The sequence below is a fragment of the Anticarsia gemmatalis genome, chromosome 3 (genome assembly GCF_050436995.1).
Source record: "Anticarsia gemmatalis isolate Benzon Research Colony breed Stoneville strain chromosome 3, ilAntGemm2 primary, whole genome shotgun sequence".
NCBI lineage: Eukaryota > Metazoa > Arthropoda > Insecta > Lepidoptera > Erebidae > Anticarsia > Anticarsia gemmatalis.
In genome coordinates, this window is record NC_134747.1 from 12,358,398 (window position 1) to 12,373,294 (window position 14,897).

The window sequence follows — 14,897 nt, forward strand, 5'->3', positions numbered from 1 at the left end:
ATTTAAAAATTTAACTTTTATTTGTTCTTTATATAACAATAATATTAATTCAATCATAATACTGGCTAAAACAATTGGCCCTTGTGACTAATTATTGTACTACAGATACATTCGACGGTATTGGCAACTAAAATTATCATTTATTTAAATTACGTATATCCATATATTAATTAAAAATCAATAATTTATAATAGAGATCAATCAACATTGCGAAGTAAATAAAATCAACGTTAGTAAAAAGTTGGACTTTACAACTTGTAATTCGATGCAATAATTATTATTCGAGTGTTTTTCATTCATAAAATCGGTATAAAATCTAAGATACTTGAAAAGTTAACAATCTACTGTGAGATAACTTTACAGATTCTTTTTTGGAACATTTATTGCACCTAATTAAATTTGTTTTCATTCAAACGCAAGCATTTGCATTTAAATCTAAAAATTTAGAAAATAGTCTCATTAACAAGTATTGTCATTAACCAGATCGCATGCGATGCGAATGACTATTTCGAAAATAGCTGCATCGTGCAAGTTTTCAGCAACAACTTTAAATCGAAATAAATCTCAGTAACTAACAAACGCTTGCGAGTGAATACAGTAGGAACGTTAGTAAAAATCATATGTTAACGCTAAAGCAATAATAAATTAATTAAACTATGGTAAAGTAGTGGGTGACGGGCGACGCCACGTTACTGTCCACTGTTTTTTGTAAATTCAGCTGATGAACTATCGTGTCCGGGTTGTCCACCTCCTGGAAAGAAAACGCCATTTCGTTATACTTTTGAGAATGCGAAAAATACTACTATGCCTAATAATAAATACACAATCTAGTAATTAAAGTATGTAATGTGATATTTTAATTATTACATCAAATGCAATTTACAGCAAAGTATGCATTTCGTTACAACTGTATCATACCCCAAATAGTTTTGATAACTTAAACTCTCTGTTGAATACAAAATATTCTCCTACGTACTGCATAATAATGTTTATGTCTCCATGAAAGTAAACAAAACTTTCTAAATATAGAAATATAAAATAAGCTTACCTCCTCATCAGCGTACCCATTAATCTCTACCGGTATAGTCTGTCCATCTTGAGTGATCACTTGTAACGACTTGCCGTCGGCTGATGTTATAGCAAGTCGCGTGCCATCCTGCATTGTAAAGTGCAACGGATTGCCTTGTTCGTCCGTCACCTGAAAAAATTAAAATAATAATAATTTAACCATTATTGAATAAACAGAGCTTTCGGCATCGTTCTGAGAGGAGTCATGAGAAAGAAAGTGAATCAATCTTTTGCCATGGCTTCATTTACTATTATACTACGAATAAGTGTGTTTCAAAATTAAAATCATATTGAAATTAAAACATATTTCTCACTTAAAGGTAACCTAAAAAACGTTTCTTTACGGATTATTTCAGTAACTTAGAAACTAATAAGGAAGCTTTTAAAGATGTTCATTATTTCATACGAACCGGCATGTGTTCCGCTCCCTCCATGACGTAGGAGTCGGCGTCAATTTGCTCCATCTCTTCATGTTCGAGTTGTTCGGCCTCTAGTTCTAGTTGCTGTAATTCCGGCTGCGGCACGAGGAGCGAGGGGCCCGAGTACAGCTCACACGTAGACAGCACCTTACTCTCGTCTAAGCCTGCCGCCTGGTACATAATGCTTTATGTAGTTTTGTCTATGATTGTATTGGGTTATGTTGGCATTTAAAACAAGCTGGTAGAATTCGATTATATAAAATTATACAGATACTGTCTCCTTTGGATGTGATTTTGCTAAATGGTATTCGATTTTAGCGCAGCCGTAAAAAAATACGCATCTAGTAAATTGAAGTCATTTAATGGCCTTTTTCTACGCTGAGAATAACTCAGCAAAATTGTTGACTCTATTGATGTACGAAAAAAAGTAAAAGATGTTCAAAATATTTTTCATCGACGAAAAAAATCAATAAATGATGTATGTTATATTACTGTGTTTACCTGTTCCGGCGACAATATATGGAAGGCAGGTGAGTCGGCTTCGTCGACATCGTAGGCGACGTATATGACTCTCTCCTCGACCGAGTCCTCCTGCGACTCTTCAATGATGCTGACGGGCGAAGACTTCGGTACTACCACCGTGTGGTGTACAGGCGGTACTTGCGGCGGCTGAGAGTTCGCCAGCAAGCTGATCTGCTTGTGCATTTGCTGTTGAGATAAATAGGATGGTGAATTTGGGTAATATCGTTACTAAAAACAAAAAAGTTATGTAACGGGTAACAACAATATCACTGCGTGTGACAAAAAAAATTATCCATTTGGATAGCTACACGCAGTGATATTGTTGTGATGGTACGAACGCCGAGATTCCATGTTTAGAAGTCGATATTAGGAGAATAGCAGTATCGGTGGTTAGTTAAAGCCAAGTGGTAATTGCGCTACCTTCTTGTGCTTGTTGAGGTTGGAGCAGTCGGCGAAGGCCCGCGGACAGTGCGGACAGCGGAAGGGCCGCTCGCCCGAGTGCGTGCGCGCGTGCTTCAGCAGCGCCCAGCGCGAGGTCACCGACCTGCCGCACGCGCCGCAGCGGTGGCTCCTGCCCGCCCCCTCGCGCCGGGAGTGCGCCGCCCACGAGCTGCGGGACACGAACCTGACACACACATACGTTAGTTGATGACTACAATAATATATACTGTAAATAAACTAACAAGCAGTAACGAAAGTACGATTAGAATGTCAAAGGTCAACCGAAGCTCTAAACTCTAAACACAAAATAATGGTAGTGCTGTTAACTGATTTAGTATATAAGGATCGCCAAGTGTAGGGTTTTCCAATTATCTCTGTTCGTAGCTAATCTGGACAAATGCGTTCTAGCATCGCTGCATATGTCTAGTTAGAAAAAAAACATTGAATATTCGATTACCTCTTGCCACAGTGCGTACAAGCATAAGGTCTGTCGGTAGCGTGTCTCCTTGCATGTAGTCGGTGTTGGCTGGACGTGGTGAAGCGTCGCGGACACAGGGAACATTGGAACGGCTTCTCGCCAGTGTGGATACGTTCGTGTTCCGATAGATTGCCTTTCTGACTGAAGCTCTTGCCGCACGTTGCGCAGGAATATGGCTTTTGTCCTGAGAGATAAAAAAAACAAATTTCAACCATCGAACAAGATCTGATCATTGATAAAAAACGGATTTATGAGATACTTCAATAACGTTGATTGTATACCATTGGGACCAAATTCGACAACATAAACGAGTACACTCTCTGCACACGTCCCAGTCTTCGGGCGGCTTTAAGTATTCATCTGTTTTAAATCCTATTCAATTGTTTTTTTAGAAATGCCTAGTTAAAAAGTTATCAATTTCTGTAGTAAGTAAATTCAACTTGCCTGTATGCCACCTCATATGTAGCGTGAGACTGGTCTTGTGCGCAAACTTGTGTTTACAAATCTCACAGCTGTACTTCTTGACGCCCGTGTGTAGCAGCTGATGGTTTAGCAGGTTCGCCTTTGTCTTGAATGACGCGTTGCATACCTATTAACAATATTAATATTCATTATACCTTATTAATAAGACAGGCCAAAAGAGCTGATTTCAGACATTACAATAAGGAAAACATTGTAAATAAACTTTGAATGCCTCAGATTTGTGATACATTCGTTGAATTTTTAATATTAGCACTGCTCTTGGTCAAATGGTTGATTAACTGTAGTTTCCAATAATATATTTTCAGGAAGAGTTACAAGTCGAACTTTTACTGTATTGTCCTATCTCTGGTCAATGGAAAGTTAATAAAAATAGCTTTTCGTAGGTCTTTTTACACAATAACGTGAAGTCATTGTATATTTATTCTCACCTTACAAGTGTATGGTCTTGCTTGCGTATGTACAAGTTGATGTCGTTGCAATAGCTGCTTGTGTTTGAAGGATTTCCCGCATTTATTGCACACGTACCGCTGGCCTGCGTGCTCGGCTTCTTTGTGGTACACTATTGATGAAGGATGGTTCAGCACCTAGAGGAAAGGAGTTGCATAAATTGTTAACGTGTTAGATATTGGTTCAATAGATGTTACAGTAGTGCTAAACGATTGTTGACAAATACCTATTTCATTTGCGGAACAATTTAAGTTAAATGTTTAAATCATCGATGTGTCGTTTTAACGACAGTACTTTCATGATGATTTCCGAAACTCACGTTTCGTATACGTTATCCAGCGGTTATAAATGCATACAGTAAAACAGTATTTGTTACTATATTACCGCGTCCAAAGAAAGGTAAAAGCTTTGGACTGTTTTCAGCAACCGTAACAAATACTATTGACATAAGTCTACTAAATAAAGAGTTATTGAGAGTAGACATGCGGTGGTTACCTTCCCGCACAGGTCGCAGGCGAACCCCCGTGCGTGGTTGGCGCGGTGTCGCCGGTGCGTGACCTTGTGCAGCGCCAGCGAGCGCGGGTACGCGAACCGCGCGCCGCACTCGCCGCACGCGTACGGCCGCTCGCCCTGGTGCGCTGCCTGCAAGGAATTGTGAAGGATTTTATAATCTCCTTTTTTGAAACACATTATTAATTCACTATGATTAATAATACCTTGTCAGACAATATTTTGACAGTTGTTTCCTTTCATTTGCTGTCGACTTGTTTGTCAATAATAGATAGGATATCTAAAGCTTCTTTCTGCATTGAAAAACTGGCTTCAAATCTTCTCTTATTTTGACGACAACGTAGAGGTATATGACGAATGGTTAATTTACCGAATAGAAACGTCTAATTTCACTAGTAACACATGCATCTTAAATATCATAAACATCTTGTAATTTAACATGAACTTACCCTAATATGCAGAGACTTGCTCTGTTTATTACTGAACGTTTTTTCGCAGTGGTTGCACTTGAGCCTCGGTTTGCCCGACTTCGTTAATCCGACTTCGACAGGTTTTCCTTCTGCCTGTACTGTGTCTGCAAGCTGGTCTGAAAATTTAAGGATCGTAATATGTACTCGCAATAATTTAGTGCTTATAAATCATTGGACAATTATATTGTTATCATTATAGTCTTGATATTCTGACATAACAGCAAATAACATGAATGGCCAAGTGGCAAAAACGAATATGTGTAGATGAACGCAATTCACACAAGCCGAACAAATGAGTCGAGGAGGTTTTGTTGTTTGATAAAATTATTGCCGGACCGAACGTGCCGAAGCGACTATGTGTGTAGCAAGTCTAAACTCCATTAACACAGTATATGTATCAACTCACCAACAGCAACGACATCAACTCTAGGACTAGAGGAGACCTCGACAGTGGGACTGTCACCAGTCATCATCGTGTTCACGTTAGGTTCAGCGTCGGGCGCCGCGCCGAGGTCCGGCAGTGACGTCATCACAGCTTCTATCAATAGGTTCTCGCCCACGTCCGGTGTTTCTGTTATTGTTTGCTGGTTGTCTGTGAGTGCTTCTGCTTTGTTGGCTTTTATTGAATTCTGTAACGCAATTTGTATGGTAATAAGTATTTTACAACTCGTATGAAAGTTGTTGATAAGCTACTGTGTAGTAAAGAGGATCTAAATTAGCTTACTCTTCGATTTTATCAATTGGACTCAATTGACAGACATTACGTACAACAACACAATATTAAGACTTCTCTTATTAATTGATTTATCTTGACGTCAATTTATCTGATAATAGAGTCTAATTTAATCAACAAAACATGCTATTAGTAAACTAGGAATCTGGTTATAGTAAAATAGGAGTAACTTACAGCAATTTGCTGTGCTTCTTTCTTAGTACACGGTATAATATTCTTGCCAGTATGTCCGAGTTCTTTCTGATGGTTGGTGAAATTGAGCTGCGTGTCGAAAGTAGCTTGACATTGCGTACATTGGTATATAACGGGCCCATGTTGCGCCACGTGTGACATGTAGCGACCCGCGCATGAGAACTCCAAGCCACAGATTGCGCATATATTGCGAATTACTCGCGTTGGCCCTGAAAATATAAATGTTTCAATAACTAAGTATAATACGTGCACTGATTGCGTGTATGTAACGTGCGATTGCACGCACTGGTCGGATTTGACATGAATAATAGATGAATTGATAGACAAGCATAATGCAGTGGGATGTCAGCTTCTATATCCTCTGACATTTGAGTACCTAGAGACATAAAGAATCCATTGTAGTGTGAATCAAATGATGCCTAGAATAGCAAAAAGTAATAAAAGTTTATAAGGTGTCCTCAACACACAACACACATTTTGCAAGCACCTCAACCTCTCTCATTCTAGAAGGAGGCCCTTGCCCACAAACATTGGCTCAACTTATTATTATAACATGTAAGACATGTTGACTTTGCATAATAATAAATAATATATGTTACATGTTTTTATATACCTTTAGGTCTTCCACGGCCCTTGCCCTTGACAAACATGACTAGTTCTCCAGAGTCCTCCATATGTCCAATGACTTCAGGCTCTTTTGTTACAGGCATTTTTATATGCACTACTGGGTCTACTTTAATTTTCTTCTCTTCATCCTCTCCATCAGTCACACCTTCCTCTTTGAATATTCTTTCAAGTTCTTTACCCTGAAATAAAACAGGAATAATGGTAATAATGCAATATATTTTCTGCCATACACTAGGTACATACTACAATACTTTCTTGTATGGCAGAATTTAGCATTTTTAAGTATTATGGAGTGGAAAACATCCAGTTTTATGTGTGTGTAAGTTTGGAAAGCCAGTGAGAAAGTCTGGGGTATATACTTTTTCTGATTTTTTGACAATATTGGGAATATCCCATGTTTACAACAGTTTTGTGTGTCCTTGTTAAACTTTCCCATATTAGTAGTAGTTAAATTTGTAAGGCAACTTTGTTTCAAAAGCTATCCAAAAGACTCACAAACATGCACTGCAAATTCTGTTGCAAGTTCCAGTTTATAGAACAAACTTTCTAGTATAAACTTAATCAATTTTGTTATTAATACCTGTACAGCTTCCTTAAATCTAGTTGGAGTTTTTCTCCTTCGTTTCCCAGTAGGTTCTTCATTTCTATTAGTTTTTTTCACTGCTTTTAATTCTCTCTCCTTAGCAGCAGCCTCCTGAGCCAATTCTTCAGGAGTTTTCGGTTTCTTTGGAGGTCTACCTCTTTTGCGCTTAGGTTTGTCCAGACCAGCTACTTGTAAAGCTATTGGGTGTTCTACTTGGTAAACCCCATTACTTGTGTTAACTGAAATTTTAAGAGTATTTGCTGTAAGTTGAATGAAGTACTAGAAATAAGGTAGCTGAATTGAGCAAATTTAACTTGGTATATAGACTTGGAAATGAAATAGGAATAGGTACATTTAATATGTGGGGAAGTGTAACAAAGTGCATCAAGTTATTTTAAAATATAGGTTACATAACTGAGACGTCAATGTAAACATCATGATGAATATAAGAATAATACTACTCAGTTTCCACTTCGAGCGCAATATGAGTGTGAGATAGCAAAACAATGTTGTCTTGACGCATCACGCAATTGTGTCGCTTGAACGATGCAAATTACCATACACTTCAAATGTTATTGAAAAGTCCTTCATCAGTTAGTGAGAATGTTTAATGAAACTAACCTTCGTACACTATTTTCTCCGTAATAACATCTTGCTCTGGCTGAGGGTTGAGTATCGCTTTCTTATATTCTCTTTCTCGTAGATGAAGTTCACGAAGGATTTTCTGCACAGTTACAAACAAACATCGATATGATGAATACGTAAATGAGCGAATAAATATTTCTATGCTTAGTAAATAATACTTTATTAGACAGTTTTAAGCGATTTTATCTTAATTTCAAGGGTTTACGCAACACTACGTACCTGTCCATTTATAATTAGTGTTAAAAATTCTACGGTGGCCTCCAGTTGAATGGTGCATCCTGGACAAATGGTACGAGGTAGTTGTCCATCATCATGTACCTAGAATAACACTACGTGTTGAAAATCGGTCGTATTTTTATGTATTTGTTTCCCGAAACTTTGGTACATTATCAAATTCTGGCGCGAGCTGAACTTGAAGAAATAATTTGACATTATAGAAATTCTAAGCCTACAACTTCTTCACAATTAGGGAACTGCTCCATTATTTACATGGTACAACAAGTATTAAATATTAATAATAAAATAAAATAGTACTTTCACTATTTATTGCTTTCGTCAGATCAAAACATTTGGGAATAAGACATGAAAATGTTTTGTGCAAAAGTCAGCCATCTTATTTTCATACAACGAAGTCAATACATATTACAATTATTAGAACAGAAATACCTTGATAGGTAAATATGTGTTAATAATGTCACTTAAGTTACTATTATTTTCTTCACACGTATATAATAGGGTTCCATTATCATTTTCTTCACCACATAATCTACAAACAGTAGAATTATACAGAAATACTTCCATCTTTGTATGAGTAGGCAGCGCCACCTATTTCCTGGTCAGCTTTGTCTGGTACTCTGACACTAGCCGGTGCGTTTAGTATCTTTTGGCAATAACTTTTTACAAAGTCCAACATGTCAGCTTCGTAAATTAAAATTATAAAATCCTTAAATTATACAAAAAATATTCTTCAGCGATAAACATTAAGGTTAACTTAGTTAAATATTTTTTATACTTTAAAATGCGATTATATTTTATCTATTATATTATTGATCTGTCATAGAACGATATGCTATTTGATGGCAACACTAGCTACTTCCTTTTTTTTCTCGAAAAAGCCCTTTCCGGTTTAGTTCTTGGGGCAAGAAGCCGTTGTTTCGGATTTTATTATTTTTAATCGCCTCTAATCCAACAAAATGAGAATCTACAAAGATATTATTACTGGTAATTATGTTTAACACGATTTGCTGCTATAGTTTATGTCTGTATTTCGTTTATAATGTGTACCTTTGATAACAGTGTTTTTGACATTTCATCGGGCAGTGATGTGATGATGGCCTATCTGCAAATTATTCGAGATATTTGCCACATCGACACTCCGGCGTATCGACATACATTTGAAATGAAACGTAAACGTATGGTTTATCCTTTTCAGGTGATGAGATGTTCTCAGACACATACAGGGTCAAACTTGTTGACGAAGTTATCTACGAAGTGACCGGCAAGTTGGTGACGAGAGGACAAGGAGACATCAAAATCGAGGGTTTCAACCCCTCGGCTGAGGAGGCGGACGAAGGCACAGATGATGCAGTTGAGAGCGGTGTAGACATAGTCCTGAACCACAGGCTGGTCGAAACATACGCTTTCGGTGACAAGAAATCCTATACGTTATACCTCAAAGACTACATGAAGAAGTGAGTGTTACAGTGTTCTGCTAGTTTAGTGAATTCATTGGTGACATATTGTAATTTACAGTGCTTTGATAGGCTGTACGGTAAGTAAAGGGCAAATCCAGGATCCTAAATTGTGTATAGAATATCTCGTATCGAATGAGTAAGTAATTTTAAAACCAAGTGCGTGGCATTTTACAATTTTATCGGCATAGACCATTAGCGTCATTGAATCCAAGTTCAAGGTGTGTCACTAGATTTGTATTCTCAATTCAAATTGTATGATTAAGTACAAGTTCATTGGAGGAATATGATAGATAAAACAATGTTCCAGCCAATGAGATTATATCAGGCGACTATGAACTGTCCTCATTGGTCAATTTGCAGATCAGTCAAGATTAGTCACTGCTATTTTTACAAAGAAAGCACTTTCATTCTAATGCAGCATGGGATGATGACTCATCTGAAAAATGTACTGCAGTTTTTTTTTATTGACCAGAGAGTGCCAAGATCTTAACTTTTAATTGCCATAGACATACAGTAACTGTAAAGAGATCTTACTTAGACTCTATGAAATATACTTTGTAATACATGACATGCAAAAAAAGATTGCATGTGCTATTGCTGTGAAATTTACTTATTTCTTACAAGCCTTATCAATAATTTGGCAGTTGTATGAGCTTATCAATATGGGTTAAGTTCAAGTAGACATGAAGGGTAATTGTTGAGATAAAATTGTGTACACCATATGGCTTGTGACATCATCAGTTTGTTACTCATAGTAGCATGTTTTATTCAACAGTTTTGAGATTACATTTTATTAAACATTCTCAATTCTCAATTACACATTGTATGTATACTACTCACATTGTGTCTTACATACAGTTAAGTTAATTATGTTATCTTGACAAATTTTAACACATTATTCTAGGTTTTTGCGATTATTGCATTGTCAAGTCAGAAAGGCTCTGTTACTATAAAATCAAATGCCTGGTTTGCCCTAAGAATACTATTGCAAAAATAATACTGTCACAATGTTAAGCTTTTAACTTAGTGTGTGCTTCTTTCTATGTGCATTTGCTTATTGTATGTATAATATAAAGATATGTCTGACTTTTATCCAGACAGTATGTCATAGATGAGACAGAAGTATTGATTTTTTGCTTGTGACCTTTCACAGGTTGTTGACCTGTAAAGCTAGGTTACAACCGAATGGTCATCTCTTATGTTCAATACTATTGCATGTTTAATATTTTTATACTGCATTCCTAATATGTAGCTTACTGCAGTAGAATAGTTTGTGCATCTTTTCCTTATAGTAATTTAATTCAAGTTTGATTAATTTTAACATAACCTGCATTTCTCACTGCATTGTTGCCTACACTTATAGCATGCCTGCACTGTAGTGTTTGTAGAGTACAATAACCAACTAATATGATGTCTAAAGACATCATGCATCATCTAATACCATAGGTTGGTTCTCAATACCAACTGTTGGAGCTATTGATGCTATAATAATAAACTCTAGTGAAAAAACATACATTCCCATAATGTATGTCCATGAAATGGAGATGACAAAACAATTTACTTTGTCGTCTTCAATACAAGCAGGTTTTGTTTAGGTATTGTGTAGGAACTAAAATATGTTGTAGACATTATACAACTTCCGATTCTAGTACTTTATACTTGCGCGAATTTAATCACGTCATTCGAATTATGTAAACTTTATGCTACATTCAAAATCAATATTGTTATGTAACTTGTGTTATAGTTCTCGCAAAGTCGCCACGTGTAATTGAAATAAGCATTGTGTTTAGTCACAGAACTAATGTTTCTTTTTTCTGTAATTCCAGACTAGTAGCAAAATTAGAAGAGAAAGCGCCCGATCAAATCGACGTATTCAAGACCAACATGAACAAAGTAATGAAGGACATCCTAGGTAGGTTTAAGGAACTCCAGTTCTTCACCGGCGAGTCTATGGACTGCGATGGCATGGTCGCCATGTGCGAGTACAGAGATATCGACGGTGTCTCAACCCCCATCATGATGTTCTTCAAACACGGTCTTGAAGAAGAAAAGTTCTAAGTGAAGCATAAGTGAAAGTTACTCATAATATTCCACTTTTAACACTGGCGCCTAAAAACTCATATCTTTTTTATTTATTTACAAAATCATGTCAATCTGCGCATCGGCTGAAACCGGCTTCTCCCATCACAAGGCTGAACAATTTTGTAATGTTAATAAATAAATGTTGCATACTATAAATAAATAAATTAATGAACAACAATTAGAGTGTTTTCTTTTGATTTTAGGAATCAAACCCACTATGCCCGCTACTAGCAATAGCATTGCGCTCTGGCGACCATAAGGGGGAACCGCATGCGCCGTGTTTTTTTTTCCTGAAAATCAGTGCTTCATCAATAATTTCTTTACGTGTGGCGTCGTCTGTCCTAGTTCGTTCACCTACGACTGGGTCGTTATTGTATTTTTTATGCCTGATAGGAATCGATACTAATTCGAGCAGCGGCAATCTTTTTATTTTACAGTACTTATGTCGTGGCATTCTTAGATTATTAATACCCGGTTTCTGAGTTCATTTAGCGGTAGATTATCTATTCAGTAGCATTTTATTTATATGAGTTTTAGCTAAATGTTAACATTTAGCAGTAGTTTACCCCTGTAAATTATCGAATCAAATGTGAACTCTACACCGATTGCTACGATGGCTTGTTTCCTTCAACATTATTATGGACATAAGGCTAGGGGTCCTAATTATGTAAAATACAACAATTTATCTGTTATAATTAATTTCCGAATTATTAACCATTAACCTAATCAACTAGGCTGTACGCAATCAACTTAAGCATAATATTTAAAATTCGAAAGCATGGCTGACTTGTAAGATGTATGTAGGTACTTTGATTTATCCCGCCAGTGCCTCCTGAACCTGTGGCCTAGACACCGAGTAATACCGACACATTCCGCCCGCGAATTTAAACTAACCTAACGCAAAAAAGACGATTATTTACGGTTTTTGTTTATTTTTAGTCTAATTAAATAGTACCTAATAGTAACTGTTTTGTAATGAAGACATTTCAATAATAAAGTTTAAGTGTTAACCTACTAGGATAAGGACACCAAAATGTTATTGATGATGGAACTTTATTAGGTAGTGATTGTTTGTGTAGTTTTCATGGTGCCTAATACTCATTGTATACGTTCCTTGGATTCGCCGGGAAATTTGTTATTAGCAAGGCAAGCGCTCATGCAACTACCTACCTACAATAACATAAGAATTGTGTAGGTATCCGTCTAGATAACGATCACAATGAGTCACACCAATGATTTTTGTTATAAGCATATTTAAAAACTAGGTACTTCAAGGATAAAAAATCTGTTTTTATTTTTTTCGTATCTTCAAAAATGACCGAGATATTAAACGTCAAAGTATGGCCTTCGCGCCAAACTCCGGCGAAGCGGCCGCACGGACGTGTGACGTCATCTTACGACACTGCTATTTCGTTAGTACTTGCCGATACCTACATAGGCTCGTTGTCTCTCGCGGTTTCGCTTTAAATCATTTGTTTTGCTTATAGTGGACAAACAAAATGGTTAGAAAATATTGTATTGTTCCTATGTGTACTAAGTCCAGTGAAAAAACACCCCAAAAAATGTTTTTTTCTGTACTATGTACCTAAACTGTTTTATATTTTTGCAAGAGACACCTAATCTAAAACTTAAAGCCCGGTTCAGATAATGTCAAGCGCAAATGTTAAATAGAAGTTTATTGCCTTTTGAACACTTCCTCAAGATCAAGATGCCATATCATGTTCATACCTAGCTAGCAATGAACTTCTACTAAACAGTGGATAGGTACTATTTAATGAGCAGTTCAATGACCTCACAGGCGGCGGCGAGCCGAGCGCGGCGGTTGAGTTGGCGTTGGTTTTTTGTTTTGAAAATTGTTGTAGTTGTATTAAATCTAATAATATCAAAATTAAATTGTTTAATTAAAAGTTCTCATTACACACCCAATCATATAAGACATCCTACAGAGTAGATTCATGCATTCATATGATAGCCATAAACCTGACTAAAATTAGAGGCAGGGTGACAATTTTTTTTTTATAATATTATATTAAAGCTATGTTTTCCAAATTTACACTTGGTAGGTACGTAACACTCATTATTTGTAATGCCAGTTGTAACAAACTTTCAATTTTATTGTTAACTACACGCAATAATATTATTAGTAATTTAGTAGTATACGAGTTCAACTTTCTTTACCTGGGTCTAGTTGATGATTGTGTGCGTGACGATCGAGATCGAGGATATCTTAGTGGAGGCTTATTTTACAAAAAACACGATGATTAAATTTATAACACATACACATACACAGACTCTTTAAATATTAAATGCAAATCACTTTTCAAGTCAAAACTCCGCATCACCCGCAGTCGAACAAGCGTGTCTATCGCGTCGTGACGTCAGCGCATAGCGCGCGAAGCAACGCAAATTTAAAAATGCAGTGAAACTTTATAACGCTGTAACTTCGGTAATTTTGACCCGATTTTGATAAAACAAAAACTATTATTATCAGCATAAGTACACAAATTTAATGCAGTATGTTTAATAGTCATATTTTGATGTGCTGGTGTGACTCATTAGTCAAAGTCGAAATTTAAACATTGTGCATTGCTTTTCCAAAATAAGCACTCGGAGTGATTAGTGATTATTATGAAACAACACCTAAGTGAAAATAACTCGTAGGTAGGTAGGAAAATATGCATTCGCCGAAAGAACAAGAAGTGTCAGTGTCGTCACAGGTACGAGACGCGCCGGCGCCGAGCTCCTGAGTTTGCCGCTGTTGCTCCAGCGTACGCGTAAGTACCTAAAAATAATTTGTAGTGGTGGCGGGTGATACTTAATAATGTTTGCACAGAGATCTAATGTTTTGATTACGTTATTTTATTGTTTAGTCTGTGTAACATTTAAATTTTTCCAACTACCCAACTAAATAACATAGGTAGTTCTGATTGTCATATGACTTCTAGTTCTACCCAAACATTAAAGGAAACAAGCCGACACGTTGTAGGAGGCATTGACTATACAGCTGGCAGACTGATTTGCCAATTTGATACAAATAAATTGCCTATCGCAATGTCACCTGTAGTTAACCAGAAGTGAAACCGGTTCAGTCAGTTGAATAGTTATTTTTCTATAAATGGGAAAATGGAAACTACTCTAATGTAATAGAAAAAATCCAATTTACTTGTGTTAAGAAACTTTAGGTCTTATTGTATGGCTGCCCTGCTAAACCAAAACACTGTAACTTTCGAAAAATCGTTTTGGGATAATTGCATTGCCTGCAGAAAGTTGATCACAAGTACTAAACTGACTTAGCCCCGGTTTCATTTAAAAAATTCATTTAAAAGAAACGCTATTGAATAAATAAACTACCGCTAAGTGTACTCAGAAACCGGGGGTTAAAGGAATTGATTAGACTCTGTTAAGCGAAAACACTGTGTGTCGTGTCGACTTACAGTCTTTTGGACTGGCACGATAGATGGTCAGTGGTCAACCTAGTTTCAAAGTTGTTTAAATCGCTTGAA

At 36.7% G+C, this 14,897-nt stretch overlaps 2 protein-coding genes across 2 annotated transcripts; one reads left to right on the forward strand and one right to left on the reverse strand.

Moving 5' to 3' along the window:
- Positions 1 to 8: 8 nt before the first annotated feature.
- LOC142987689 (uncharacterized) lies at positions 9 to 8,460 on the reverse strand. Its single transcript, XM_076136628.1, has 17 exons — positions 8,285 to 8,460; positions 7,838 to 7,936; positions 7,595 to 7,697; positions 6,971 to 7,212; positions 6,377 to 6,569; positions 5,746 to 5,972; positions 5,245 to 5,467; positions 4,818 to 4,954; positions 4,354 to 4,500; positions 3,840 to 3,995; positions 3,373 to 3,517; positions 2,908 to 3,112; positions 2,430 to 2,634; positions 1,989 to 2,195; positions 1,479 to 1,658; positions 1,049 to 1,198; positions 9 to 751 (listed from the first exon to the last, which is right to left on the reverse strand). Exons 1-17 carry the CDS (start codon positions 8,417 to 8,419, stop codon positions 650 to 652), a joined length of 2,856 nt encoding a protein of 951 aa, XP_075992743.1. The 5' UTR covers positions 8,420 to 8,460; the 3' UTR covers positions 9 to 649.
- Positions 8,461 to 8,686: 226 nt separating this feature from the next.
- On the forward strand, positions 8,687 to 11,572 carry Tctp (translationally controlled tumor protein). Its single transcript, XM_076136638.1, has 3 exons — positions 8,687 to 8,839; positions 9,051 to 9,309; positions 11,139 to 11,572. The coding sequence occupies exons 1-3, from the start codon at positions 8,812 to 8,814 to the stop codon at positions 11,368 to 11,370; spliced, it is 519 nt and encodes a 172-aa protein (XP_075992753.1). The 5' UTR covers positions 8,687 to 8,811; the 3' UTR covers positions 11,371 to 11,572.
- Positions 11,573 to 14,897: the final 3,325 nt, after the last annotated feature.